At 32.2% G+C, this 27,625-nt stretch overlaps 2 protein-coding genes across 4 annotated transcripts in view; one reads left to right on the top strand and one right to left on the bottom strand.

Annotated features, from left to right (window-relative positions):
- The window catches only part of LOC105430520 (RING-box protein 2), a 45,616-nt gene that overhangs the window by 3,048 nt on the left and 14,943 nt on the right, over positions 1–27,625 (top strand). The gene's annotated exons all lie outside the window — the stretch shown is intronic.
- Tret1 (trehalose transporter 1) lies at positions 852–26,492 on the bottom strand. Of its 3 annotated transcripts, XM_089080378.1 has the most exons (8): positions 24,909–26,487; positions 19,219–19,264; positions 11,680–12,129; positions 7,707–7,832; positions 5,468–5,591; positions 5,062–5,235; positions 4,340–4,728; positions 852–4,136 (listed from the first exon to the last, which is right to left on the bottom strand). In XM_089080378.1, the coding sequence occupies exons 2-8, from the start codon at positions 19,255–19,257 to the stop codon at positions 3,555–3,557; spliced, it is 1,884 nt and encodes a 627-aa protein (XP_088936504.1). In that variant the 5' UTR covers positions 19,258–19,264; positions 24,909–26,487; the 3' UTR covers positions 852–3,554. The 3 variants fall into 3 exon arrangements, with proteins under 3 accessions (XP_088936504.1, XP_011642411.2, XP_088936505.1); XM_011644109.3 differs by lacking the exon at positions 19,219–19,264 and having other exon boundaries at positions 24,909–26,492; XM_089080379.1 differs by lacking the exon at positions 24,909–26,487 and having other exon boundaries at positions 19,219–19,265.

Genomic DNA, 27,625 nt, shown 5'->3' with positions numbered 1-27,625 from the left:
TGGCGACTACTCGAAAACAACGCATTTCCGGGCCTATATTCATACCAACTTTTCTTTTTGTTTTTGGATCCTCAATTATTTCCCGAACGATTGATCTTTACTTTTGAAACATTCTGTACATGTCTGATTTGGAGATTCATTCAAAAAGCTGTAAACTGAAAAGATGACAACCATAATCTCTGACCGAAAAAATCAGAGATATGTGACAACTGTGGTAATATTTTACATCGAAATGATATTATAGAAATTATCGACAGAATATTTTAGTTTCTTCTAGATGAGGATGCATTCCATCAAATTTTGATCTCCAGTTCAGAATCCCCTTAGACTGTAAACTGTAGAGTGTAATTATTACTTATGTCGACCAATTTTCACATTCTACAAATTATTATTTAAAAAAAATTGATTTTATTTAAATTTAGTATTTTTTTTTGCAAACTTTTTTTTATAGTAATTTGATGTATAAATTTTTATATACTCTGTATCATGTAGCATTATTATATTTTTCAATTTTCTTATTCTTATCAATTATACACATTTATTCAATAGAAAAATTGAATAGCATTGCTGACGTTATTATTACGTAAAATATCAAAAGGAATAGGTGAAAAATTGAAATAACAATTTTTTACATAAAAGTATTATTTTATATATTTTAAAATCATACTACATAACTTACAAATTACTTGTAAACTTAACATGAGTATTAAATTATCAAAAATATTCCGCCATCTTCATTGCTCAGTGCTTTGGCAAATAGCTTATGAATAAGCGGTAGATATTATTTGTATAATAACAAATATAAACAGTAAATACGGGAAACAAAGAAATGCTATGATTGATCATTGTACTACGGAGAAGATAATGCACTCATATAATTCTCATATAAAACAATGTATTGTACACTTATTGCTCTATATGATATTAGAATGAGTCGTACATTGCATTTTGCACGATCGCAAAGGAATGATTTTTTTGTTCGAATGGTGGTTCTACAATTTCAAAATGAAAGAGTTCGCTGTGGATTTTGTTCGAGCGGTACTTTTACGCGATTAAAAACAAAAGACTTTCGCGTGCTGTAAAGATGATCTCTCTATCGAGATATAATCATTTAACATGCAAGCTAAAAAAAACTATGAGAAACGTTTTGAGAGTACATTTTAGCATTCTTATATTTCTATCTATACAAACGTCTTACTAATGGAATTCTTTGATTCGGACACACGCAACTACAAGCACACTCTGATAAATTTATAAAAACATATATTCATAAACGTATTACGTATACTTTTAACGCTTTCTAACGTGATCGTCAGTTGTCGGTTATGATATGCATTTAGTTTGCACTGTGCCAAATGCACTGTGAGTGTACCCAGTCGCATGTAGCGTAAATCGAAATAACAATTAAAATATAACTTATGTATCAATATTGGATATGACCTATTAAATATTTTGTTTTATCCGGGTAACGCAAAAATTTTTAAAAGATGTAAAACATTTAAACATCTAAAATTTGTTGTAGATATAAATTTCTTAAAATCTGTTTTATTTATTTAAATTTTTAATACGCTTTTTATGAAAAAAGACTAAAATTGTTTTAATATATACATAATTCTTTCCTTCTCAAGTTTTTAATCTCAAGCAATAAATTGTTTGTATACAATAAAAAAATATACGTATATATACATATATATATATATATATCAATAATTTAAATAAATTGTATAAATAAATTCTTACAAATATCTCAATCTTTCACAACAATTTGTCAGCAAATTATCTTCTATTAAATTATTTGACCGGGAACACTCGTCAAGTGCCCGACGCAGTTTTATGCTAACTTTCGAACATGGGCGATTCAACTATTTTTGACTATTTGTCTGAATTTGTTCTCACTATTCCATCATTATTCTATTTCCTAAGAACTTTATCTCTACGACTTTATAACTACGTTCTCATTTTTCATAATTCTTCCCTTTGGGGAATAAAAATATATATCTGTTATATCGCTATCATAACGCTTAAATTAAGGTCTTATCGATCCGTACGTATATTTAAAATCACATCTCGTATTAATACAGTCATTCAATATCAAGCATTATTCATTTAATACGAGAATGACGATAATATTACGGAATTAGACTGCTAGATTCACATCATCCTATTTACGAGCAATTTTTTCGCTACTAATTAACCACAATCGTAGTTCAATTGTCCCGCTCTATTTCTTTCTAAATTTTGTCTAAAAATTAAAAAGAAATAGTAGAAAGATTATTGTCTAACTACGATTAAAGTTAATAACATCGATTTTCAGAATACGTAACATTATTATGGCGCAAATCTCCAAATATTTACAATACATAATTGCTACGACGAGAACGCAGTTGACCTTAACACTTATTGTGCGAAAAATTCGCCCCTGTTCGAAAGACCGGCTTCTTGGTCGGCGTATAATATTTATATATATGTATATATATATATATATATATATATATATATATATATATATTATATATAAGTACATATAAGTATAATTACGCGTGCTTCTCAAATTCAAAGTGCACGTGGCGATTAATTATACCGCATGGAACTGCACTGTACCACAGCCCCACGCAAATTGCGTCGTTTCGCGAAACTATAAAAAAAAAGAAACGCGCCCACGACTAGCGTTGACTTACGCATATATTTTTAACGATAGTATTATCTGCTATATTCTAAGAGCAGAATTTGAGGTAGGCCCTGCAGGATTCTGTCGAGAATAATAAAAAACAATTGTAGCTACACACCTAGTCAACAGCTGATAGTCACATATCGCGTCATTTCCGCGATAAGAATATGTAAGACATTTATATCCCACGAAGCTAATTGGCTTCACAATTTAGATGCTCGACAAGGTTGGCACTAACTCGCTAGCTCTGATTCTCACATTATATATATAAATAAAATCAAAGCGAAATCTGCTGTTTAACAACACTAATTGAAGAAGCTAATAAACGAGAATGATGCATTATTATTATATATCATAAGCTTATTAATTTAAAAGTATAATCAAAAACTTTTCCAGAGATTTTCTTAATTAACTTTTTTAAAATTGATTTTCTTTTAAGAAAACACTATTACGTTAAGTATTTCAATTGATGGACCTCTTCATCTAATTGCTTCGTCAATTCATTAATTAAAAGAGATATGCATCTTATGAGAAACACATTTTGTCCGTATATCTCTACATACTATTCAGATCTATTTCCATTTTTTTACTGGTTATCTGCGAATCGCTCTCATTATAGTTTCATTGTAATAAATAGACCTCGCAATAGCAAGTTGAAGATCTTGAAAATAAGAGCAAGATAGAAAGAGCTAAGCGGAGCGAACAGGCTACATACGCTTCCTCTTTATCGACAAAAAAGTATAGACAAGTATAACATTCGAACTTTCTGACTTTCCTTCAAGGAAAAGCATACCTGTCAGAAAATCTTTTCCTTAGAAGAACAACGTAAGAAGTCCTATTTCTTACTCGAATGAGTTTCTTTGTCGATGCGAGTAATGATCGGCAGCTAGCACGACATTGGCGTCGGTTTCATATTGGCAACTGCGCTCATTCTTCTAGTCGGGCCTGTGAACCTTTTCTCAATCTCCTCGAGTGACCTGCCGCGAGTTTCTGGTACGCTGACGATCACGAAAATTAAGCCTAACACGACAATGGCGCCGAACATCCAGAAGGTGCCATGTGCGCCGATTACTCCTATAACATCTTCAAAGGTTTTTGTCACAATGAAGGTACACAGCCAGTTGAAGCTGGTTGCGATGCTCGCGGCAGAACCACGGATCTTGGCAGGTAGAATCTCACCCATCATCAGCCAGGGAATAGGCCCGAAGCCTAATGAGAAACCTATGACGTATATAATCAAACTGACCAGGGGCAGCCAGCCGAAGGCTGTCACGTCCACGTGTAGCGATTTTATGTAGAAAAATCCGCCAAGAGAAAAGAGGGTCAGGATCATCAAGATGGCACTTATGTACAGCAGCATCTTCCTGCCCAGTTTGTCAATCACGGACGCGGCGACGAAAGTGGATATGAAATTCACTATGCCGATGATTATGGTCGAGAGATTCTCGTCGATTGTGCTACCAGCGTCCTGAAAAGAGAGCGTTATTTCTCAATTATACTATCACTATATATCGATTTGTATTTCTTCAAATTTAGAATTTTATTTAACATTTCCGGGTATATTCGTCGTATCATATTCGTGATTTGATTGAGAATTATATGTTTAAAAATTATTAGACGAACATACTAGGCTCGCGAATCAGTGAAGAAAGTTAACCGATCAATAGGTACCTGGAAAATCTGCACCGTGTAGAATATCACGGCATTAATGCCGGACATTTGTTGGAATAACATCAATCCCAGAGAAATGAGGAGAGGTCTGAGATGTTTACTCTTCATCAACTCCGTGATCGTGTTTTGAGGAGCGGTCCGTTCAAGTTCAAGGTATTCCTGATGTAATTTCTCGATCATAGTCAATTCGTCCGTTATATCCGCGTCTTTACCACGCAACCATTGAAGAGATTTTCGAGACAGCTTTGTTTTTCCCTTGGAGATGTACCATCTAGGTGTCTCCGGAATTATGAACATCAAAGCCATAAACGGTAGTGGCAAACACACACCCAACATTGCTAGGTTTCTCCAATCCAGATACATGCCTGCTACGAAGCATAGCAATATTCCTGCGCAACACAAAATCTTTATGAGATATAATAAAAAATTATATAATGAGCAAAATATAAATAATATACATTTATATATGCGAGAAAATAATATTTAAGAAAATAATATTCGAGTTAAACATATTTCATTAATTATTTCATTTAATTTTTTGGTCAGATAAACAAGAAACAAGTAATATATTTAATATTTATTCACATTAATATTTTTTTTGTATTATTTTTAAGACAAATTATAAAATTACTTCCCTTTTTACGAAAAAAGATCAAATTTAGATGAAGAAATTTTAACAGCGAATGTATTAAGTCGAGAGCAGAATTTTTTAATTCACTTACCAGTATTACCAAAGACAGTCGGCATTAGACCAAGAGTACCGCGCACTTCTGCCTGTATCGTTTCGCCTAAGTACACAGGTAACGCCAAAGAAGCAATACCTACGGCGAAACCGCATAACGCGCGCCCAGCCAATATCATTGGAATATTCTGAGCAAACATGATTAAGATCCACGCTGCAAAAAAATATAATAATTATTATATTAATTTGGATTAGTACTTAAATTCAATATAGGAATTTGGAATATAACGAAAGCTACGTGCATTGAATTTATATAATTTTAAGATGTTAGTGGGGGTTATTATATGATATTACTCTATGTTAATTATTCCTTACACCTTGTATTATTACATTATATTTAATTACATAAAGATTTCTTTATGTTATGTATACTTTAATAATCTTACCTCCGATAAATGGAAACGCTGTGGCAAATATTGTCTTTTTTCTTCCTATATATTCGATGAGTGGCCCTCCAGCGATGCCACCGACAAGTGCACTCAGCGGCATAAGTGACCCAATCCACATGCCCTGCAATAAGAAAAATCATGGGATATTACTTATATATGAAAAATTTGATTGCGTAATCAATTTTTAGAAAGATTTTACTTGAATACTCATTGTTTGTGGCAAATTTCTAATCGCTAAATTAATTGAGTATTCAATCATTTTTCATGTAAATCTTGTCTCTCTTTAAAATTAATTGCATAATATTTTTGCATATGTTCAGACGAGCGATAATAATGTAAAAATTTAATAACTTTCTCTTTGAATGTATAATTTGATTGAATGTATAATAATAGTATAGTATCTTAAAGTTTTTAATATAATTAATAATTTTATTTTAAGCATTCCATATATTTTACGCGATTAATTGAAATTATTATGATTATATAAAACAGCAACTCGAGATAGGATAGAATAGGATAGGATAAGATGTAGGTCGATTGTATCATGCGACGTGTTTTGCCCTCGATCGTTTAAATTACTCGAATAACAGCGGCGTATTCTAAACCAATACTGACATAGTTTTACTCATCGCAGGTCCTTCGAATACTAATAAGGTTGGGAAGCCGCAAAATGTCAAGGAAATAATTACGAAGGACAACTATCGATCATTTTGGTTGCTTATTCAGCCGCGCGTTTTAATTAAGTTACTACTACGTACGAAACTTTACGAAATCTTTATTTCATGATTGATCAAATTACTAAATATAGAATATTACTATTAATTTCTATTATTAAATAATTAATGTATTAAATAGTTAGCCTCAATGTTCTCTGCGTGATTCAGTAGCTACATTTGTCTATATTTTTATCAATAAAGATAAAAACTATTCTACATTCAGAATTAAAAATAAATATCGAAATTTAAATCTTGATATCATTTGAAACATATTGTAGAAAATTATCGTGTGTCATTAAGACCGAAAATATATAAATAATTTTAAAAACCGATTTCTATAACTAAAATAAAAAAAAAATATTTTTTTAATACATATCATTTTCCAAACAATTATAATTTAGTATATTAAAAACATAAAAAAACATATTAAACGTAATCATTTGGTTTTTTTCTCGCTCTTGAATATGATAGCGCGAAGTTCTCGACATATCTTACGTCGTGTTAGGCTTATTTTGAATGCGGAAGCATCTTATTCACGCTCGCTTACATATCTGGAGTCAATTTCCGACGTCGTAATAATATTGAGACCTTACAACAAAGTCGGCGTGTCCAGCAAAAGAGCCAATCACGTTTGCGGCCACTGGGGCACAACAATTCCTTAACCAATACGCAATCAGGTCATCGTGCCCCTGACCAGACGCCAATGACGCATTTGAGGTTAAACCTTTCAATTGTCCATTGACCCTTCGAACGACAAAGGTCGTACGCGCGTGTAACTCATGACAATTTATAAGTGACGCATTACGCCGTTTGTTATTCGCGTCACTTCGGTCTTCACTTCGGATTCATTTATAGTACGATGCCGATAAACAATTTCTTCGGATTTTTCCTTGACGTGAATTTAATTAAAATTTCTTTAGAGAGACGCTGAAACCTGCGCAATTGCAATATCTAATTGCGATTTAGAAGAAGACGATGTCGTAAAAATATATTTAGCGTTCTGATAGCTTCAACTAATGAGATATATATATATATATATATATATATATATATATATATATATATATATACGTTAAACTACTTTTTTTACATAACGTTTATAGGTTCAAATAAATATCAAGTTAGCATCTTCCAAAAGAAGTCTTTTGATTCTGCAAAAATATGAGTCATGAGTACATTGTTCATGAAAAACACAGTATAATTGTTGGTATATGCTAGTAGGAAACCGTGTCCGAATCCCACGATTGTTTGCATCCAACAAAATTGGATATAATTCTCCGTACGACTTGCATAATTGGATATTCGAATATTTAATCTCATCTAAACACGTTTTATAAAACCGTTATTCGAAGATTTTTTTCTTTACGTGTAACTCTCTTAGTGAATTTTACACTCACATGGAAGGCTGATAAATTTGTCTTTTTATCTACTAATAAATAATAATAAATTCTGAATGTGCTGAAGGTAGGAGTTAAGGACGGTCTGCACTATAAAAATGTCAGTGTGATTGTTAGACTTACCATTTGTTTGGTGACTTCGAAGTCCGTTGTGGCATTATCGCGCATAGACACAAGCGCTGGTGATGTATAGGAGGATGCATAACCGATCTGCATCGAGCCTAACGACACCGATAACGCAGCCAATATCTGCAAACAAATTGTAAACAGCATGAGAAAATTTATGAAAGCATGTGAACGTGAGCTTTAACTCCTTAAGCACAGTTAAAAAATTTTTTTTTAAATTGTAACGAAAGGGACGTTGTAATTTAAAAACAAATTCAATCGGTAGGGCGGATTTTAAACAGACACTGGAATAAATGTAATCGTAATGTATTCTCTACGCTTGTCGCGTAGAAAATAAACGCTTGCATAACTGTTAATTGCGGTGATTATAAGAATAATTACGTGTACATTGTTAATGATTATAATTTTTAATGATTATCAACTTGCTGAATAGATTTTCATCACGCACACGATTATTGTTTACACAGAATCTATCTCGAAACACTGATGTCGAGATCGACATGATAATTTAATCGATATTCGATCGATATTCAAATATCGATTAAATTGCGATTAAATTGCGATTTGCGTCATGGAATTCATGTCTAAAAAGCTCGCGATGTTCACATGGAAAGATATATCACTATTTTCAAAGTTATTTTCGCAATTTTTATATATGCATTAATATATGGGTTTTTATAATTATTTGGATTGTATAAAATCTTTAAAATGCAGATATGCAGAAAAAAATTAGTGTAATTGGTGAAGAAATGATTTCTTTCGAATAAAATATAAAAAAATATGTAATACATTTAAATTTTTACCTGAGTGAACGTGCATTTTGCTGCCGGTGCGTTTACCGGCAATTCGATGTTTATATGCGTATCCGCTCGTAGGAAAATCTTCATGACCGCAAATAAATTTGAGAACTTGTTACGAAACTATTCTGTACTCTCGATCGGAAATGTGATTTTTCAACTAATAAGATTTCCAGGAAGCCGATTTTTATCGCTATTCGTGGAGACAAATAACAATGTTTTTCAATTATGACGAGATCACAGTCACGTTTTGCGCTCGAAATCAAAATTGCGAAATATTAAGGACTTCCTGTTCGTTCCAGGTACAGAATTGGATTATCCACTATATAAAAAACTTATTCGAGTTGTGAGTGTATTTATTTCAAACCATATCAAATAGCGATGGGTAAATTGATTCCAAAAGTCCACAATTTTAAAACTCGCGTTTTCAAATCAGTTTGTAAATCAGATTATAAATAATTTCGATATCCTTTACAAATTCGATTACTTCAGAAAGAAGTGACTTGACTCTTTGAGAATTCTGATCAGACACGAAGGAGAGACGAGAATCTCACTCTTGCGCGTGTGAGAAATATCTATCAGAAATTGATAGCTGTGATCAGATTCCGAAATCGATTTGGATGACTTAATCGATGATCGACGAACTGGATATCGATTATGCGCTGACGTGAATGGAAGTTTTCGATGTCACAGTATAAAACAAGCTATTGACACTTGGACTGTGTCGGGTGATCTTATATAGAGAACGATGCTGGGGGCCGGCCATCCCTTCTCGCAAACCAGAAGTCGTCGACGCAAATTTCATAATTATTATTTTCTAGAATATATCGTACGATGTATCGTACGATGGATCGTCAATTTGACAAGTTTGACACGTTTGTCTTAAGCCTTCGAAGTAAACACACGATTTCAATTTCGTATAGAGGGATGAAGAAGGGGGGGGGGGCAACACGTAATTCGATATTTTCAGGAGCACTTTTATAACTCGAAAGAAATATGATGTATGTTCAACATGAAAACCATAATGACGCTAAATAATTTTCTCGTTTTGTGATATTTGTGTGTTGTTTTTCGAAAGCACATTCGAAATGTTTATTTTTCCTGTATTTATATTCTCCTCGAGTTTTTAAATATTTGAAAAAGACAAATAATTTATAAATATTGACAGATTGAAGGATTATTTATTAATGATTCAATAATTTGTTATATTTAAAATGAAGAATAACATTGAATATCTATGATGTCGTATTAGAAAATTTATAGAATCCTATATGTACGTAACACACGTAACACATTATATTCTCTATTTATATATGCTGTATATATTCTTTATTGACACATTGTGTTTACTGTATCAATAAAGATTATATTGATAATAAAAACTTTATTGATACGGTATGCAATGTGTGTATTACTCAACAAAGACTCAAATATTTTATTATTTATTCAGTTGATTCATCATAATTTAATGTGATGAGAGCGTTATTCTATCATTTCTTCAATTAATATCAAAATTGGATTTTTTCTTATTGCGATTAGATCCAATTAAGATGAGATCATTATTTCGTCAACTTTCCAGCGAATTCGCTAGCAACGAAAAAACAATAGAAAAACGTCTAGAAATTACGTCTAGAAATTTCACTTTTTTTAATTATTGAAACACCTCTCTTTTGTATTGATATAAACATACATAACATGTTCTTTACAATCCTTTTATTGCAGATTTTTTTAACGTTTTCTACGTTAGTAATGTCCTGTATGTTACTTAACAGTTGTTTTATTCGATATGTGAATTTTAAATAAATGTTTTATATTTTTTAGGCAAAATATTGTAATAGCAATTAAGAAATTTGATTGTTGGCAATGAATGTTGATAATAAGAAAAAGTATATAGTATTGCACAAGGTTGCAATATTTGTTACAGGGTTGCGTCTGCTTTCCGTATGTCCTCTCTTGTTCTCGCAATTATTATTATGCCGATTATTTTGATCGCGACATGCGTAATAATTAAGTTCTACGCATGTGAAGAAAATGTTTAATATGGGAATGTTGCAACTTGCATACTTAATTAGTTTCGTTATAACAAGAATTATTTTGGCTTTATATAAATATTAAAAAAAAAAATGCGTTTTCTCAATATTGGCATAATTTTTAATATGTTTATTATGAACATAAAATTCGATATAAACACAAACAGATAAATATTATATATAACTTAAATCAACTAATAAGATTGCTTTCATAATATAAATATAGCAATAAATGAACAATATTTTATTTATTTAAATATTTATTAATAATTAATGATATGTTAAGTTAACTATTTTACGATCTACTGTGAAATACAAAACAAAAAAATATCGATATATAAGATAACTTTCATACAATATAAAAATTTATATAATATAACTTTATCATTTTTAATTTATTGGATTTTTTTGAAGAAGATGAAAAAAATATAATGTTTTGTAGACAAATAACATGTTAGACTATTGAAATTTTCGCGAAGCGCGTAAAAAATGAAGAGTTACGAATCAATGCGGCATCTGACGGACCGTACATGTGGTTGTACTACTATGTAGGATGCATATATCTTTACATCTAATAATTTATTCTCAAGAACATGATTCCCGATAGTAAAAAAGGAAGAAATACTCTCAGTTAATAAACATGAATAATCCGCAATAATTGGATGTATTGTAGTCTAATCAGAAGTTAGACCGCACTGGATGATTTGTACGTATATATAATTAATGAAAATATTCTTGCCCAATAATAAATAGAGGCAATACTGTTATTATATGCGAAAAACACATACAAAGTTTTCTTGCGAGATAATTATCGATATCGATAATTGTTTTAGAAATTTAATGCATGATTCATAATTTTCTATTTTTGCCAATGAAAGTTGCTCGTATTGATAACGTTCTGCCTTGCCGATTGAATTTCATATTACGAAACAGAGTTTACAGTATTTTCAGAATAAGCAATATCATTATTGATTTCATTATAATATTTTAACCACAGTTCCGTTTAATTTTATTCCTGTTAATAAAAAGAAAGGTTTTTGCATCTTTCCTATTTTAAAACTCAATCATTTCTAAATTACTGAAAAATCTATTCTTGGAAATGGATCTCTTCTAATTTTACGAAAAATATAAATGAAAACTTACCTGGGCGGCAAATCGCAACCAAGATGGTTTGGGTTCTTTCTGAAATTCTGTGGATGGCAGTCGGATGGGTTCCACGTCTTTCGGCAATTTTATGTCCTGAGAATCCATGGAGATTTTAATGCTTGGACTTTGTTCGCTCGGTAGCAACGGATCTAGTTGTTTGTAATCGACGTCTTGGTCTTTGTTGAGCGGATCGTAAATCCGCGACCTGTTTAGGGCCTTTTGATGATTGTTCCTTAAATTTTCGGCATAATAGTGATTGGATCTTTTGCCAGCGTCGCCAGAAAAGTGTTTCTTCTCGGTGATAAGAGCGGTCTGGCTGTTGAAGGGACTGGTGTTCGTCACGAGGGTGGTATTCGACGAACAATCTAGGGCGGACCCAGAATTGGATGGAGAAGGTATAATGATCGGGGATATCCTCGTGTGGGATTTGGACAGAACGCTGCGCTCCTGAAATACAGAATTATGATTCATTTTAATGATATATTAGAAGAATTCCACAATTTTTTAAAATCGCGACGAGATAGATAGATTTTAAAATAAAAGACGAAAGAAAATATTGATGTGCATTCATAAGCAAAACTTTTTTTAAGAAAATATGTAAATAATAATGTAAGATTTAAATAGAATACACAAAGTTTTTTATTGCGAAAAAACAATTGTTGATTCGTTATTAATCAGGAAAATGAACAAAACATTTTTGTTTATTTCTTTAAATTTTAATGCCTTCAAGTCTTTCGCAAGAATGAGTGAAAATGTACGAGTTGAAACCAGAGATAACTGCAAAAGTAAAACCAAACTGGACATTACCAGACTTCGACTGTTCCTCTTCGCGATAAAGTTTCACGCGTAGTAAACAGATTACATTAATAATGAATGTAAATTCGAGCAAGAATTTCTAATTAAAAATGATAAAAAAAAATATATCGTATTTTAAAAGGTACCGAAAGTATACTTAAATTTTGTACTTTACTTATAATCTTTTAAAATAAAGATTCAATAATAAAAATTTGCAAAGAATTCTTATGTTTCTTCAAAATTTTATTATTAAATTCTTTCACGACACCTTTACATGTTTCTGACACAGACATTCACTTGGAAATTTTCAAAATTTTCACTAATTATTTTTCGAAAAGATCTTATCAGATAGGAAATCCACGTAAAAGATAGAATATGAAAATTATACACTGAAGAGTTTACTAGATAAGAAGTGAGATGCTAAGAAGATACAAGAAATATAAAAAGACACAAAAGACAAAACGAAATCGCGTTTACCGTTAAATAAATCGTCCGTTTATTCGCTTGGCTGTTCACTCAAAGGGATGAAACATTACGGTCGAACTATTTATACTGTTTTCAAGAATGGCTTTATCAAGAATTGCGTTGAAAATGACGCTAAAGTAGAGAGGGAGTCAAATCATATGCAGGAAGAAAAAAGTAAAGGGTGAATAACGCGAGTAAGACAGAGTGAGCGAGAAAGAAAGAAAGAATGTTGTGATTATCGAATGAACCAATGACGAAAAGCCAGTAGCAGAGAGCCAAGCTGATGATAGAGCCCGGTCGAAGATTAGATGACTTTTTTACCCCTGACTGATGATAACCTGTCTTGAACTCCATTACTAATGACGAGTACGCCATCGCGAATGTTTCTCTAGTTCGTGTTTACGTAAAATTGTTCCGTGATAAGAGATCTGTCCAATTCAATCCTTGAACCGAAATTTAGTATAATAATTATACCATAATTCAGGATAACGATCAATTTTATTGCATAATCCAACAGAAGCTGACGACTCCGAAAAGTCGATAAATACATACTTTTTTAGATTAATATTTTTGACATATTCCGTGTACAATTTATCTTCCGCTTTTATGTAGTCGTTTCTCTTTAATTATGTTTATGTGTATTCTTTTATTCTTGTAGAAGATCAGTTTTTAATTTAACTAAAAGTAATCTTAATTTAGGTAAATGATGGCAGTTACAAAGCTTTAATATCGATGTAACGATAGTCGCGTCAAGTGATGTTGGATAATTAATAGATCAAAAAATTTGTTGAAAAAAATTCATAACTTTTATGAATTTTTTATGAATAATTAAAGAGAAAGACAGTTGTACCAAAATTACTACAAACTGTTGTTTTCTCATACAATTTTCGCATAGAATAGCGGAGAAAGAATAGTACAAATCTACAAACTCTCCCTAATTGTTTTATGCTAGTTCTAATTGTCTTTTATCTTTTATTCTTTTGTATCTTATGTATATAGTACCGAATATATTATAGTTATATATATCATTTTTATGTTTTTTATGTAATTGTATTCCTGTCAAATACAATTTAAAGCTACGTTAACTTACAAACGCTCACAATCGCAAGTCTTGTCGTTGTATTCTATCGGTAGTATTACACTGAGAATAAATCAGTGCGATAAAATCGTTAAATAGACACCCGAAGTGTCGATTCGTGCCCCTTCTATTAAAAATAAGGCACTATTAAATTTTACGGTATCCGTCTTGAAGGCTGAACGTTAAAGCGGAACATTGCATCGATAGTCGGACGTATATAAAAATTGTCCTAGAGCTCCTGCCCAGTCCAGCGTGAAGCATAGATCTTCCTTTGTATGGGCGTGTGATATCATACTTTTTTTTATCACGTTGGCATAGCTATTGTGTCGAAAAATCGTTTGTTTATCTCGCGGTCATCACGTGCTTCTTACATGGCGAGGTAAAGTTCACATACATATACGATATGAACTCTGACGTTTCGGAGGAAAACCAAGCGTTTGACGTAATGTTGTCAGCTTGCTCTTTGGAGTTCGGTTCTGTGTGCTCTTATAGAAAAAAGCTCTAATATGCTTATTTCTTAGTTCACGAAAAATTATGCTCGGATTACGTGTCACTTGTAATTATGTAGCATCGACAGCTTGTACAATGCTGCTTTCTTCAAAACACTTTTTTAAAGAATAAGCAATGAACGTATGATGTCTCTAATATAAAACTTTATAATCACAAAATTGTTATTTTTAAATGAAAGATCTGATGTTTTTTTAGACAATTAAATCTTTAATTTGAGAAAATCATTTAAATACAATGGCAATTGCAAAGTTAATAGACATAAAGAATTGATGATATTCTTTCAATCATCTTTTAATCATCTCAATATTTCTGTTTCGTCAATTAAAAATAAATATCTCAAATAGAATTCCAAAAGTCTGAAACTATAAATCTGAAAATCAGATTGCGAATAATCCAGTTGTTACGTTAGAACAACATATCTAGTTTAATGAAATGCTTAACCTTCGGCGCAAAATTGCGATTCTCTAATTCAATCAACTGTTAGTCACAATCGTTCATACACTATAGAGCTTTCGTTATCATGAAAATAAAGATATTTATCTCTTAATTAAAGATACTTTACGTTTATTTGGAATTCCCGCTTTTTTTGTTTATGCTGAAGGTTTTAAGTATCATAATGAGTTTATATGAATGATTTAATTCTATTAAGAAAAACATTAGATAATACATGCAAAGTCTATTAAATCTACAATGAATATTAGATAATAATCAAATACAGTCTTATTTTGTTATCTAATATAACAATAATAATAATATTAATATCCACAAACTTAATATGAATATTTCTAAGTAATAAATTGCAGAATAAATAAAATGAATTTTTGGAAAATATAATGAATTATATCGGAGCAATTAATGAACACATTTTATAATGTCACAAAATATTAATACATATTAATAAAATTTCAAATTAATAAAACTCGTATTTAATTAATTTTGCCATATTAAACTAAAACAGATGCTCAAAATTTAAATATATATATATATATATATATATATATATATTTTTTTTTTTTTTGAAAAAAAAATAATGAAATATTTAGTACAAGAAAATAGTACTGTTTTTGTTAATTTAAGATTAAATAAAAGATAGATCTAATCAATTTAGTTGTTTTATTAACTAAAGAAAAATTGTACTAAGAAATCTTGTAATAAGAAAGATGTAGAAACGCGATATATAATTAATAACATTCGATTTCTTTCGAGGACGAAAATAGTTCACTAACAATAGAAATAATGTATATCTGACCTTTCTAGGTACACGTTTCAGTGTCCCACGCGCGTAATTTCAATCGCGATATGGTCGATCGATTAAGTTAACTGCGGCACGATCATTCGACTCTGACGATTGTTGACCAAGGGATAATTCAACTGAGAATCGCTTCCGTGTCAAATATTAGTTAAGGTTTTTTCACATAGTTATGATTTTATCAAACATGCACAGAATTTAAACTAATTAATTTTTCAAAATGTTTTCCAGAAATTTCATCTCACTTCACCAATGTGATTTCTTAAGTAAAATAAATTCTTTTTTTTTTTTTCTAAATTAGAATCAAAGCTTCATAAATTTATTTATCGTTATCAATTAAACAAAATTAATTAAAAGAAATAAATTTTCGCAGAACAAAACACATTTTTGTAATACGCCCATTCTTATAAACAGAAAAATATCATTCTATTGCTAAGAAAAGTGAGTACTCAGTTTACTTTTCTTCTCTTAAACAACGATTATCTTTAACAAAAAATATTTTTTTTTGGTAATAGTCTTAAAATATACTTTAAAAATTTCAGAAAAACTCATATACTCATATCATATTATCATCTACTTATATACAAAAAAAGAATTTATTTTTTTGTAAATAATATTATAAAATTTTATTGAAAATATAGTCAGAATTAGTTAATTTGAATATTTGATAATAAACAAATCGATTTTTTAATTTGATATTCTTTACTTAAGTATTATATTTGCTTGTACTTAAGTATTATATTTGCTAGGATTCAGAATATATTTTGAATAAATTTGATGCTTACAATGAACTTATGATAGATTTGGATATATGAACTTTTGAAATACTTAAAACAAGTATTTACTTAAATATAATATTTTTTTGTGTGTAGGGACAGAAAAAGTTAATATTTCCGCTTTATATAATTTGTGCCCGTATTCTTGTAAATCCTCTCTTCTAGCAACGACTCAAGAAAAAATATTTTTCTTTCTGAGTGTATAATTCTGCCTATAATGTATCTGCTATAATATAATTTTCATCACGCGATCAAACGTAATCGGTGTTATAAATTAGAAGGAACGTTTCGTAACATGAAATATATTGTTATCATGCACAGTTATATATATATAAAATTGAGCGTTATCTAACTTACAAAAATCAATTGTTGCTATATTCTATTCGGATTTAAAATATTCAGGAATAGCAGTGATATGTATAACTCAATTTCATTTTAGCTTAGATCGATTATAGTTGTATAGAGTGTATTCAATAATACATGTCAAAAACTTATCTGTAAGGTTTTGGTTAAGTCAATTTTGTTATTTCTGTTTTGCAAGGATTTTATAAAAATTTAATTATCTGATGAAATTTGTTTGCAATATATTCTTCGTGAATTATTTTTATTTTTATTATCATAATGTATATCCATACATTTCACTCGTTTAACCGTCTTAAATATATATTTATCATACTCAATTTCTATTTGCTTTATACGTTTGACAATTCAAAATTTTATTAATACAGATCACGTAACTAAAAATAGCTCTATTGAAATAGTCAAAAAATACAAATTGAAAAGATTTATTTCCTCTATATTGAATATTAATATGTCATGTATTGATGCGGGACAATTAATTTCCGGCAATATAAAACATGAGAGCATTATATAAAGATTTAAAAGACGATCTTGTCTTTGAAGCTTCCTTTAGACATTCTGATTTTATATTCAAATATTTTTCAAATATATTTTTTCTAAATGTTCAAGTTAATTATCTCCGAGTGATAACGGCAGAAAATTTTCCGGATAACCTTGAACGCGAGTCTTCAACTACATTACGCAAGGCTGTACCCGATAGCTCTTGGAATGAAATCGCTCATTTCTCTCTAAATCAGCCACACGGCCCACGCAAGATATTTTTAGTGCTTCTCAATATAGAATCCCATCTTTCGTTCAAATGATGTTATTTTTGTACTCTGTGGACGTCTGCCAATGTGGTACGTTTTGATCTTTTCTTTGAATTCTTTATCATTTTATTCATGGTGTAACAATGTATGTTTGTCTCTTGTATGTGATGAAATAAATAAATAATATTATAATAAATAAATAATATTAAGTACATATAAAGTACATATTTAGTAAATGTAAAATTTATGATAAATTTATCATAAATTTATTAAATTTTATTATAAAATTATAAAAATTATAATTCTGTTAATGCAGATTGTAAAATTATAATTATTAAAAATTAATAATTTTGTTAATGTAAATTATTATGATGTTCGTTGATAGTTTAACAATTATATTAATTAATATTTCATCACTTTTGATTTAAATACCATTTAAATACCATTTGATTAATTTAAAAAAAATAGCAAATTCATATTAAATCAGTCGGATGCAACTATCAGTAGGATGCAAATATTATCTTAAAATTTATTACTACAGATAATAAGAAAAGCCAAACAACACTAATGATGCATCGCGTAACATATCGTATATGTCTTTAAGTTTATGAGTTCGCTTTCCGGAAATCGTGATTCCATCCTTAATCCTTGGCATGCGCATGACAGCCGCGATGCAATCACATGTCACGTGAATAAAAGCGTGAGAATAAAAGCGCAGCATACGCTACTGAATTACATATGTCGTGTACACTGCTATAAAGTATATTAAAACGTTGAAGTATATGAACAAATATAGAAAATATATCATTTGTAACGAAAATATATTCTAAATTTTAAATAAAATTTTTTTGATTATTTAGTTTAGAACATCTGATAATTTATATAATTATCTTAATTCAAGATTGATAGAAAATTAATATTGAACAATTACAAAGTTCTTGAATTAAATTATAAAAATATATATGAATATTAGATTTAATTACTTTAAATTATTTAATGATTTTAATTCTCATGTAAAGCTTATGATTCATCTTAAGATTCTTCTGTTGTCATGACCTAGGCAAGTAACGCAGGCAAATAAAAGATGCTTTGATCCGATGATGATCTTCTAAAATAGCGCGTTGAAGAAGAATGCAACGAGCAATAAGAATCAACATCGGAATTTCAACATGGTATTGCACCGCGTGGACGAGATCTTTCATTTTCATTCGTCGCGAATTTCTTCGTCTCTCTTTGTATTAAGGTTCTAATTTTAAACACGTTCTAATTGATCAATACTGAATTAAAATAATAATAAACTAATTGATAAATATAATAATAATTTTAGGATATTATTCTGTTAAATAGAATTTTTTATAAATATATAAATATATATATATATATATATATATATATATATATATATAGAATAGCTATTTTTTTTCTATTATTATATCATCTCGTCCGTGCGATGCAGATATGTGTGATAATTTCCTTCGCGTTTTCGCAATGATCAGCATCATTCTCTGTGCATTTAAAAGAGTTGTCTCTGGAGATTTTAGAGCAATAACGTACCGGCGGCGTGGACACTTGCGACGACTGTTGCTGATGCATTTTAGCGCTGCGTCCGTGAGACAATTAACGTGAAGATAAGTCGACTGCATTTCTCACGTCTTCCTGATCGAAATATATTATTTCGCGCAAGGCAATATGGCGGAGTAAGAAGAATTAATAATGAATGATAATGACGATTGCATCGTGATATCTCGGCTGTCATTTAAGCTCGCGATGATTTATGGCGTAACTAAGAGAGATGCGTTATCGGGAGATACGCGCAAGTTCTATTATTATTTCCTATTTGGGAATATCTATAATAAATGCACGTAAAATTACGATGCACGTGAAACCGTAATGTGATTCATCCGTCTCGAGAGTGTTTCCGCATGTAAAGATCTCTTCAAAAGAGAAAAGAGAAATCGCAAGAAAAATTTTGTTCAATAAAAACAATTGTTCGTGACATCAAATGTGTCCTAGAATTTTTTAAACGATATTTCTGATATTAATAGAATATAACGATACTGAGTTGATGTATTATCGTTTTACGTGCGATATTTTCTACATCGCAAACAAAGTGCAGATCGATGAATTGACAATATGAGATATTGTTTCAGGGATTATTTAAATTCTCTCTCTTTCTCTCGCTTTCTCTTCCGTTTGATATACTATTTGTTTTTAAATACATGATTGATTTATGACTGTCACGTTACGTTATTGTTTTTTTTTTTTTTCATATTGATTATTTCTGATATTATTTGTGTATTTATATTCATAAATAAGCAAAATTCTCGAATATTTTAAACATTCAGAAGAGAGACAGCAATTAATTATTTGTTTGGACATTTTAAAATTTATATTTAAATCTTTCTAACTACTATTGAATGATTTGTCATCGTTTTCAAATGATATTAAAATTCTTGCTATTTCTATCATTATAAGCTGCACTTATCTAATTTATATTATCTAAGTTGTATTACTTTCAATTTATACACTTAATTATTTAAAATTGAACTAATTTCGTCCTAGAGGTATGCGATCATTAATTTTATCTAGTAAGATTTTATCAATGTATTAATATATCCTCTTACGATTTAAAATTATTATAATATTTATGTATGTAACTAGAACTAGCCCCTTTTATGCAGAGTAGCAACCCGTCTTGCGTTCGAGTAAAACAGTCAGCGCGTACTGATAAATTGATAGAGAAGAGATTGTATCAAATGCGTTCGTTGTAAAGTCGATAATACGATGATAATTCATTGAATTTGAATCGATTATCTATTATAGTTGATGTTTTGGAGCAGTGTCGAATTAAATAATAATCTAATTGCACCTTGAGCATTATTACGCGATGTTTTGTAGTAATGGATTCAAAGTGGATAAAAATTTATCATACAGCTTGCATATAAAATAATTGCAGCTTTCCTCTCTTAATACATTCATATTTAATTTTATTTATTTAAATGATGTACGTAATTTATTTACGAAAAGAGAAAACTCAATTCCAAGCGTAATTTTTTTTAAATATGTACGAATGAAATGGTATGTTAATATAATTAGCTTATTATACTCTATCACTAAAGCTTAAAAAGGATTTATCGAATATGTCATTGTTTCTATTTTGATTATAATTTCGAAAATATGTCAATAGTTCAAAATGCTATATCATACTTCCTGCAGTCACTTAATCGCTCGAGCCTGCCTTGGCCCATAAAGAGTGCATCGGACTTTTAATTGATATTTGGCTTAAATAATTCTTTTTTCTGTTTTTCAAGCGGATGAATATGCGCGACACTTTATATATATATATATATATATACATTTTATTATCCACGACGAGATATCTGCAAGTTTTCCGGTCGTCCTTGATATTTTAGACGATATATTGACGCGTAGTAGTTGCGGCATAGATCGCGAAACGAAATTAAATTTGTCTGCGTTGTAACGCTATCTTAATTCTTGTCTACCTTGAGCCGGAGTACGGTCAATACAGTGTAATTAAACTGTATAGTGTACAGAAATTAAATACAATGAAAATTTGAAAGACGATAACGCTTTGTAGCTGACTCTCTCTGTCGACTCGCCGACTGTGCCGAAACGCGGGAACGGGATCCGAACAGTTTTCGAGAATTAATGATAAAGTCGGATTTTCATCGTCAAATGGTTTATTGATGCTTTCTATCAATATTACAAATGTGTGTGAGGTGAAAAAGATGAAAGAGCCTCGGAAAAAGTATCGATACTTTCGTTAACTTCCTTTCGAGCACTTGTTATTAATCAACATTTTATTGTCGAAATTTCTATCACATAGATTTTTAGACGTGTATCGAAATAAAAGAAGTAAGATATGAATAATATAATTTTTAATATTTGATACTTTTACATTATTAATTAATGCCAAACTCATGTTCATAAAAGAAATTTTAATTAATTCATTATTGTATTTTGAAAGTTTTTTTTTTTATCGTTAAGGAGAAAATTTATATGATTTGTTATCAAACAGAAATATAAACGTGAAGAGGATTATGTAAGAAACGACAAGAACTTAAAAATGTAGATTTGCAAAATATTTTTTGATATGATTTTTTTCTTTGATCCTTGCTATCGATACTTCTTTTCCGATACAAGTATATTACGTGAATACGTTTCTTCAGATAAGTCGGATATCGATATTTTTCTTTCGATATTTTGATCTTGAGGTAGATAAGTACTGAGCCATCCAGGTGATCTAGGAACATAACGCTATATTATTCAATCCCAAGAGAAAATTCGAGATCTTTCTGATGAATGATGATTGTTCTGCGGAATATCAATGCCGATGATGCTATAACAAGAACAGATCTGGGCAATTATTTGCAGTATGAAACAATGTTTAAACTTGATTATTTTAATTATGTAAGCAATACGGGAAAGTATAAATTATATATTGTATATAATTATATATTGTATTGTAATTATATATTGTATATAATTATGTATATAATTATATATTGTATATATGATTAAAAAAGTAAATCATATTAAATTGTAAATTATACATAACACACACACACATACACACACAAATATATATATATATATATATATATATGTGTGTGTGTGTATGCATATATATAATATTTACATTTATGTATAAAATAATTATTTTGATTTATATAATATAAATGAATTTCTCCAAAAATGACTTACTGTAATTATTATTACATTAATAATAGAAGTTCATTTACATTAGTAATAATTTAATTTATTACTAATTTTAAACTAAGAAATTAATTAAGAAATTGCTTGTTATTTTATTTAGCAATTATTTGAAATGCAAAAAAAATTTGAAAATTTAAATATGAATATATATATATATATATATATATATACGTATACATATATGAATACATATATAAACATATACTAATTTGAGAGCACAGTTATGCTAATTAAATAAGATTAAATCTATTTATTTAAATAATATAAACAATAAATAATTTTATTTACGTAAAGCCCAGGACTGGTCAATAATTTTGATTGAATTCGATTTAATTTAATTATTTCACCAGAACATTCCTCGAAAATTAATCGAAATTTGATTTGGCAAGTCTACTTTATCTCTCTTTTTGTGAAATGATTCCGTGATGACATAGAGAATCGCGTCGACATAGAGAATCGTATTCTATCTTATTTTTAAAACCGCCCCCGTTGACAGGATGTTTGCAAATTTGAGTGTCGTTGATATGAGATAACATACTCCCGATTGATTTATGAAAAAAAAAAAATCACCAATAAAAAAAACAGAAATCTCTTATGAGGAGCGAACAGATGTTTTTCCACACTTTTCACTCTTTTATCTTTGATAAAGTGCTCGCGTGCCGAGCCGATACTTTCGGAAATTTCCTCGTTCGTTCGTTCGTTCGTTCGTTCGTTCGTTACGCAATTCTCCGTGAAGTGTGCGCACCACACCCTGTGCAGTTACCCTGAAAAAATGCATGGCAGGTAATCGGTCGCCGCAAGATTTCCTCTGGATTCCAGTCCGTTCCGACGACGTAGTATCGATAGCACGCGCTCAACTGCACACGCGCGCAACTGATTACTTATTTTAATTTTATGGATTGACTCGGCTTTTTTGCGTGATCATTCGTGCATAATAATCCGCTGTCTCTTCGCGTGTCGAAATACAGCGCAACTTGCGTCGTTGCTCGCGAGTGAACAATTTATTATGGTACCGTCCGACTTCCTTCGGCCTTACACGCCGGATGCGCGCGCATGCCGATCGATATTTCCGCGAGGCATATGAGCTGCATGCGAAATAACGCCGATCGTTAGGCGAGCAGTGAAAACTATTGCGGTCGTTAACGAAATAACTATACTACTCAAAATGATCAGGTCTCGGCTGAAATCACTCGGCGAAGTTTTGCGCGAGCGCGACTTTAGGTGTCCCGTGGAAACTTTTCCCTCCGGGGGACCGAAACCGGTATAATTTCGGCGAGCAGCAAAGATCTCGATGTTCAAAGCGCCACGCGAGAATAAATTTCGTTCGCGTCGAATCGAACGGTAGCTTCGATATTTGCAAGTACCGGGAATTGGATGAGGCAAAATTAGATCGATATCTATTTCCGACCTTTTTTTTTTTTTTTTACACATATTCGCGCTTCTTTCTCCAACTTTTCGACAAAATGAAACAACATTAATATAATGGACGATTCGAAATGTCCTTCTCAAAAGAACCCGTGCTGTTTTAAGATCAACTTGAATGATAAAACTCAAATCTCGATGTTTCTTTCATTGTAAAAGCACGTAATGTAACGTAACACGATTTCATGATCGAAAGGATCGCTATAGGCCATGACTTTCCGAGCCAACATATGCGATTCTCGCTCGTTAAATATAGATCCTTCGAAGTCATAGCCGGGAATTGCAGGCACGAGACAATAAGAGCAGCGCAGGAGAGATCAGCAGGATCGAGTACGTGCGAATTGTTGTAGAGAATAACGGGATAAATTAATCACGATAAAAATGTTTCGACGCTGCGAAGCAAAATATTCTCTTTATTATATATACTATAAATCTCTTTTTTATATTTCGGAAAGCGAAATATAGAAGAGATTCGCGGCATTCAGATTTACAAAGATGCGATGATTAACACATACAGCTTACATTGCAATATTTTAATTTTTTGTGAATTCTAGTTGCTTAAAAGAGACAGATATTGCTATTTACAGCCATCTCTCATTTAGACAGCAAAAAGAAAATGAAAATCTACTCGGATTAGACAATGAAATGATTTAAGGAGAAGAAAGAGTAAGAAAAAGAGAAAAAGAGAGAAAAAGAGAGATAGGAGAGGAGAGGAGAGGAGAGAAGAGGACAAGTCGGGAAAGAGAATCGCGGGCCGGAAAGCTGAAAAAAAATCGCGCTGTAAAAGCGGCAGACATCTGCTACCAGTGCAATGGAAATTTCCAGTGGCTTAAGGGTGGGGAAGAGGTAGGTAGGCGCACAAGAGGAGATGGAGAACGAGGGAAAGAGAGAAAAAGAGAGAAAGAGCGTGTGAGCGAGCGAGCGAACGAGGGTGATCGTCGGGTGCGCCGAGGCGGGAGAGAAGGACGGCGAGCGCGGAAACCGGACGCGGCAGAAACCGCCGCGGAGAGAAACCTAGATGAACGCGGGCGCCGGGAGTGCGCGGGTTCGCACTCCGGGTGGTCAGCGCACGGGCGGGGTCTTACCTTCGTTTTCGCGAAAGGCGGCAGGCATAGGGGCCATGGCTGCATCATCTGCCTCCTTTGGAAGCCGGGCATCCTGTCGTCGTGTGGTAGGGGGGGGGTAGGGGCGAGATCGGCGAGCGCAACGCTGTGCGGCTATATGTCTTTTTCACGCTCCCCCGCCGCGTCTCTCACGGGCAAGTGTCGGCGATCGTCGGTGTGTCTTATACGATCAGCTGCTGGACGTTGTCGTCGTCGTTTGTGGCTTGACGCGAGATCCTGGTCGTGATTATCGTAGGTTACCGGCCGCTTATCTTGGCGAGTAAAGTACTTCCGGCTGTTCCGGGCTGGCTCTCTGCGATGCCCCTCGCGGGCGACGCCGATGAAACGGCGGTCAGCCGTCGGCTTGGTCTCGTCGATGCGCGACCGGCGCGGCAGTGAGCGTCGATCGGCCGGTGGACGCGTGCGTAGGTGATTACGCGTACGCAGGTGAACGCGTACGTGAGTTACGCGCGTGCGTGTGTACGTGCGTGCGTGCGAGCGTGCGTGCGACGTACGTACTCCGTCGTAATCGTTCGCGCGAGCGCGCGCGCGCGCATACGTCGCAGCCGATCACACGTGGCTTTGTTGTGACAGCAGCCGACTCCGGGCACTGTGTGAGACAGAACGTCGCGCCGTTGACGTCGACGGTAGCCAGACGATAGCTTTCTCCTTGGACGCTTTCGATCGATTGCCTTCAGTACCGTATTACGTTTAATACAATCGACGTTCCTGTGTGCGTAGTTGGTTGGTTGATCGGTCGATTGGATGGATGGGTGGATGGATGGATGCGTGCGTACGTACGACGGGTGAGAGCCGGTGTGCGGACGTTGCGTGGTGTTACGCACCCTCGAGACGTGACGTAGGGAACAACCGGAGCCTAAATGAGACCGTTCTCGCGGGCTCGCAATCCGTTTCCGTGGCTCACCACCTCCACCGCACTATGCCGGCTCCGGTGTCGGCGATAGTATAGTTATCGGTTTCCCTCTCCTGTTGCTCTTGTCTACGAATTCGTTCGAAAAGCTACCGGGGAAAGAGTCCCACCACGATGAAGAAATTCCTTTTCGTAAGAAATCGATATTTTTGCCTCCCTCTTTCTCTGTCTTTGTCCTTTTCTCGCAATCGCGATTCTCCTTTTTGTCCTGTATGTCGTTACTCTTTAAACAATGTGGGATGTCAAATTCCTGATGATCCGTCAATTGAGATCGGGTTCAAGAATCTCGATTAATCCTCGCTGTTTCTTTTTATCTTTCTTCCTCCCGGTCGGTGTCTTCAAAAACGTGCCGCTTTGTTGTCGTTTGCGCCTCGTGTCAATTCTTCGATCATCCGGTCGCTATATTCTTACGGCTCGGTTGGCATGGAAAAGTGTGGTGTTACGTGTGTTTTGGGGAACTTTGCTAATCGGTTCGGAAGGTTGTCTCTTATACACAGCGAAGCACCGCCCCTCTGCGCGTGCCGGTAGTGGGGATGCGTCTTCGCGCGGCGCGCGGCGTCGCGGTGCAACTGACTGCGTCACGTCGCGCGCCGCGCGAAATTATCAGACCTCGATGAACTTCAGTGTTAAGGCCTTTGCACGTAACAAATTTTTAGTCGTAGTCGTAAGTCCGAAAAAAGACTGACCAATCGCAGTCGATTATTCTCCGATAGCAAGAAAAATAATCGACTGCAATTAGTCAATTTTCTTACAGATTTACGATTACGACTAATAATTTTTTATATGCGAAAGCCTTTACGCATGAAAAGCCAGCGCGATACAAAAGATATGACGTTGCTCGTCCCAAGAAACGAGTGATTAAGCGCCACGCTAAGTTGCATCAGATATGATCTAACCGATTAGATTTTAAGTTAGCGCGTCTAAAGTTCCTCTTTTTTCCCTTTTATAGATTTTCTTAATCACACGCGAAATTGTTGACAATTAAAATATTTATTCCATTTTTTCTTGTTGAATAATGGATAACTTCTCTGGAGAATAGTATGAATTATAGAAAGAAGGGAAATAAATAAATAAATCTTAATAGATCTCTTTTATGTGTGTTATAATTAATTATTAAATACCAAATAGTGCTCATGGAAAATAGTTATGAGTAGTTCTTTTTTTATATTTTTTTGGATTTATATTTTTATCATAATTGGAAATAATTTTGTAAACATTATATAAAATGTGGAATAATTTAGTGTATGGAATAATTTTTAATTATTTATTATGTTTATCGTACGTATTGTTTCCATAACGTATTACGTTTCCACGAAATAATTTTAAATTATTTATTAATAAATTATCTATGTTCCGGAATCCTTGGTTTGTCTATCGAAATGTTTGGCTTCAATGATGATTCAATGGAACAGATTTTTTTAAATGAGTATTCTTTATCTCTAGTTAAAAGAAATCTGTGTTTATATTAGCTACGTTATGGAATATATTTCAAAAGGTTTCATTTGAAATGTTACATGTTCTTATTTTTCTTATAGATTATTCCTATAGATTCGAGATTATTATATAATATTCTTATGTATGAAAAAAATTAAAAAATATTTTTATTTAATATTGTACGTAACAAAAACTCCAAAGTTTTCTTTACAAAATTATGAGAGATATTCAATTAAAATATCTCAATGCTACAAAAATAACATTTAATTTATTAATGAAGAATCACAAGGATATACTTGTAAAATATTGTTCAAATTTTGGAATTTAATAAAAA

The sequence above is a fragment of the Pogonomyrmex barbatus genome, unplaced genomic scaffold (genome assembly GCF_055798465.1).
Source record: "Pogonomyrmex barbatus isolate J1 unplaced genomic scaffold, ASM5579846v1 scaffold3, whole genome shotgun sequence".
Classification (NCBI taxonomy): domain Eukaryota; kingdom Metazoa; phylum Arthropoda; class Insecta; order Hymenoptera; family Formicidae; genus Pogonomyrmex; species Pogonomyrmex barbatus.
This window is presented reverse-complemented; position numbering and strand designations above follow the sequence as displayed.

Coding starts and splice junctions, on each gene's coding strand:
- Tret1 (XM_011644109.3), bottom strand. CDS start 24,980: ATGCCCGGCTTCCAAAGGAGGCAGATGATGCAGCCATGGCCCCTATGC. Junction 5,236..5,467: donor AGCGTTTCCATTTATCGGAG/GTAAGATTATTA, acceptor ATTTTTTTGCAG/CGTGGATCTTAATCATGTTT. Junction 4,729..5,061: donor GACTGTCTTTGGTAATACTG/GTAAGTGAATTA, acceptor TGTGTTGCGCAG/GAATATTGCTATGCTTCGTA.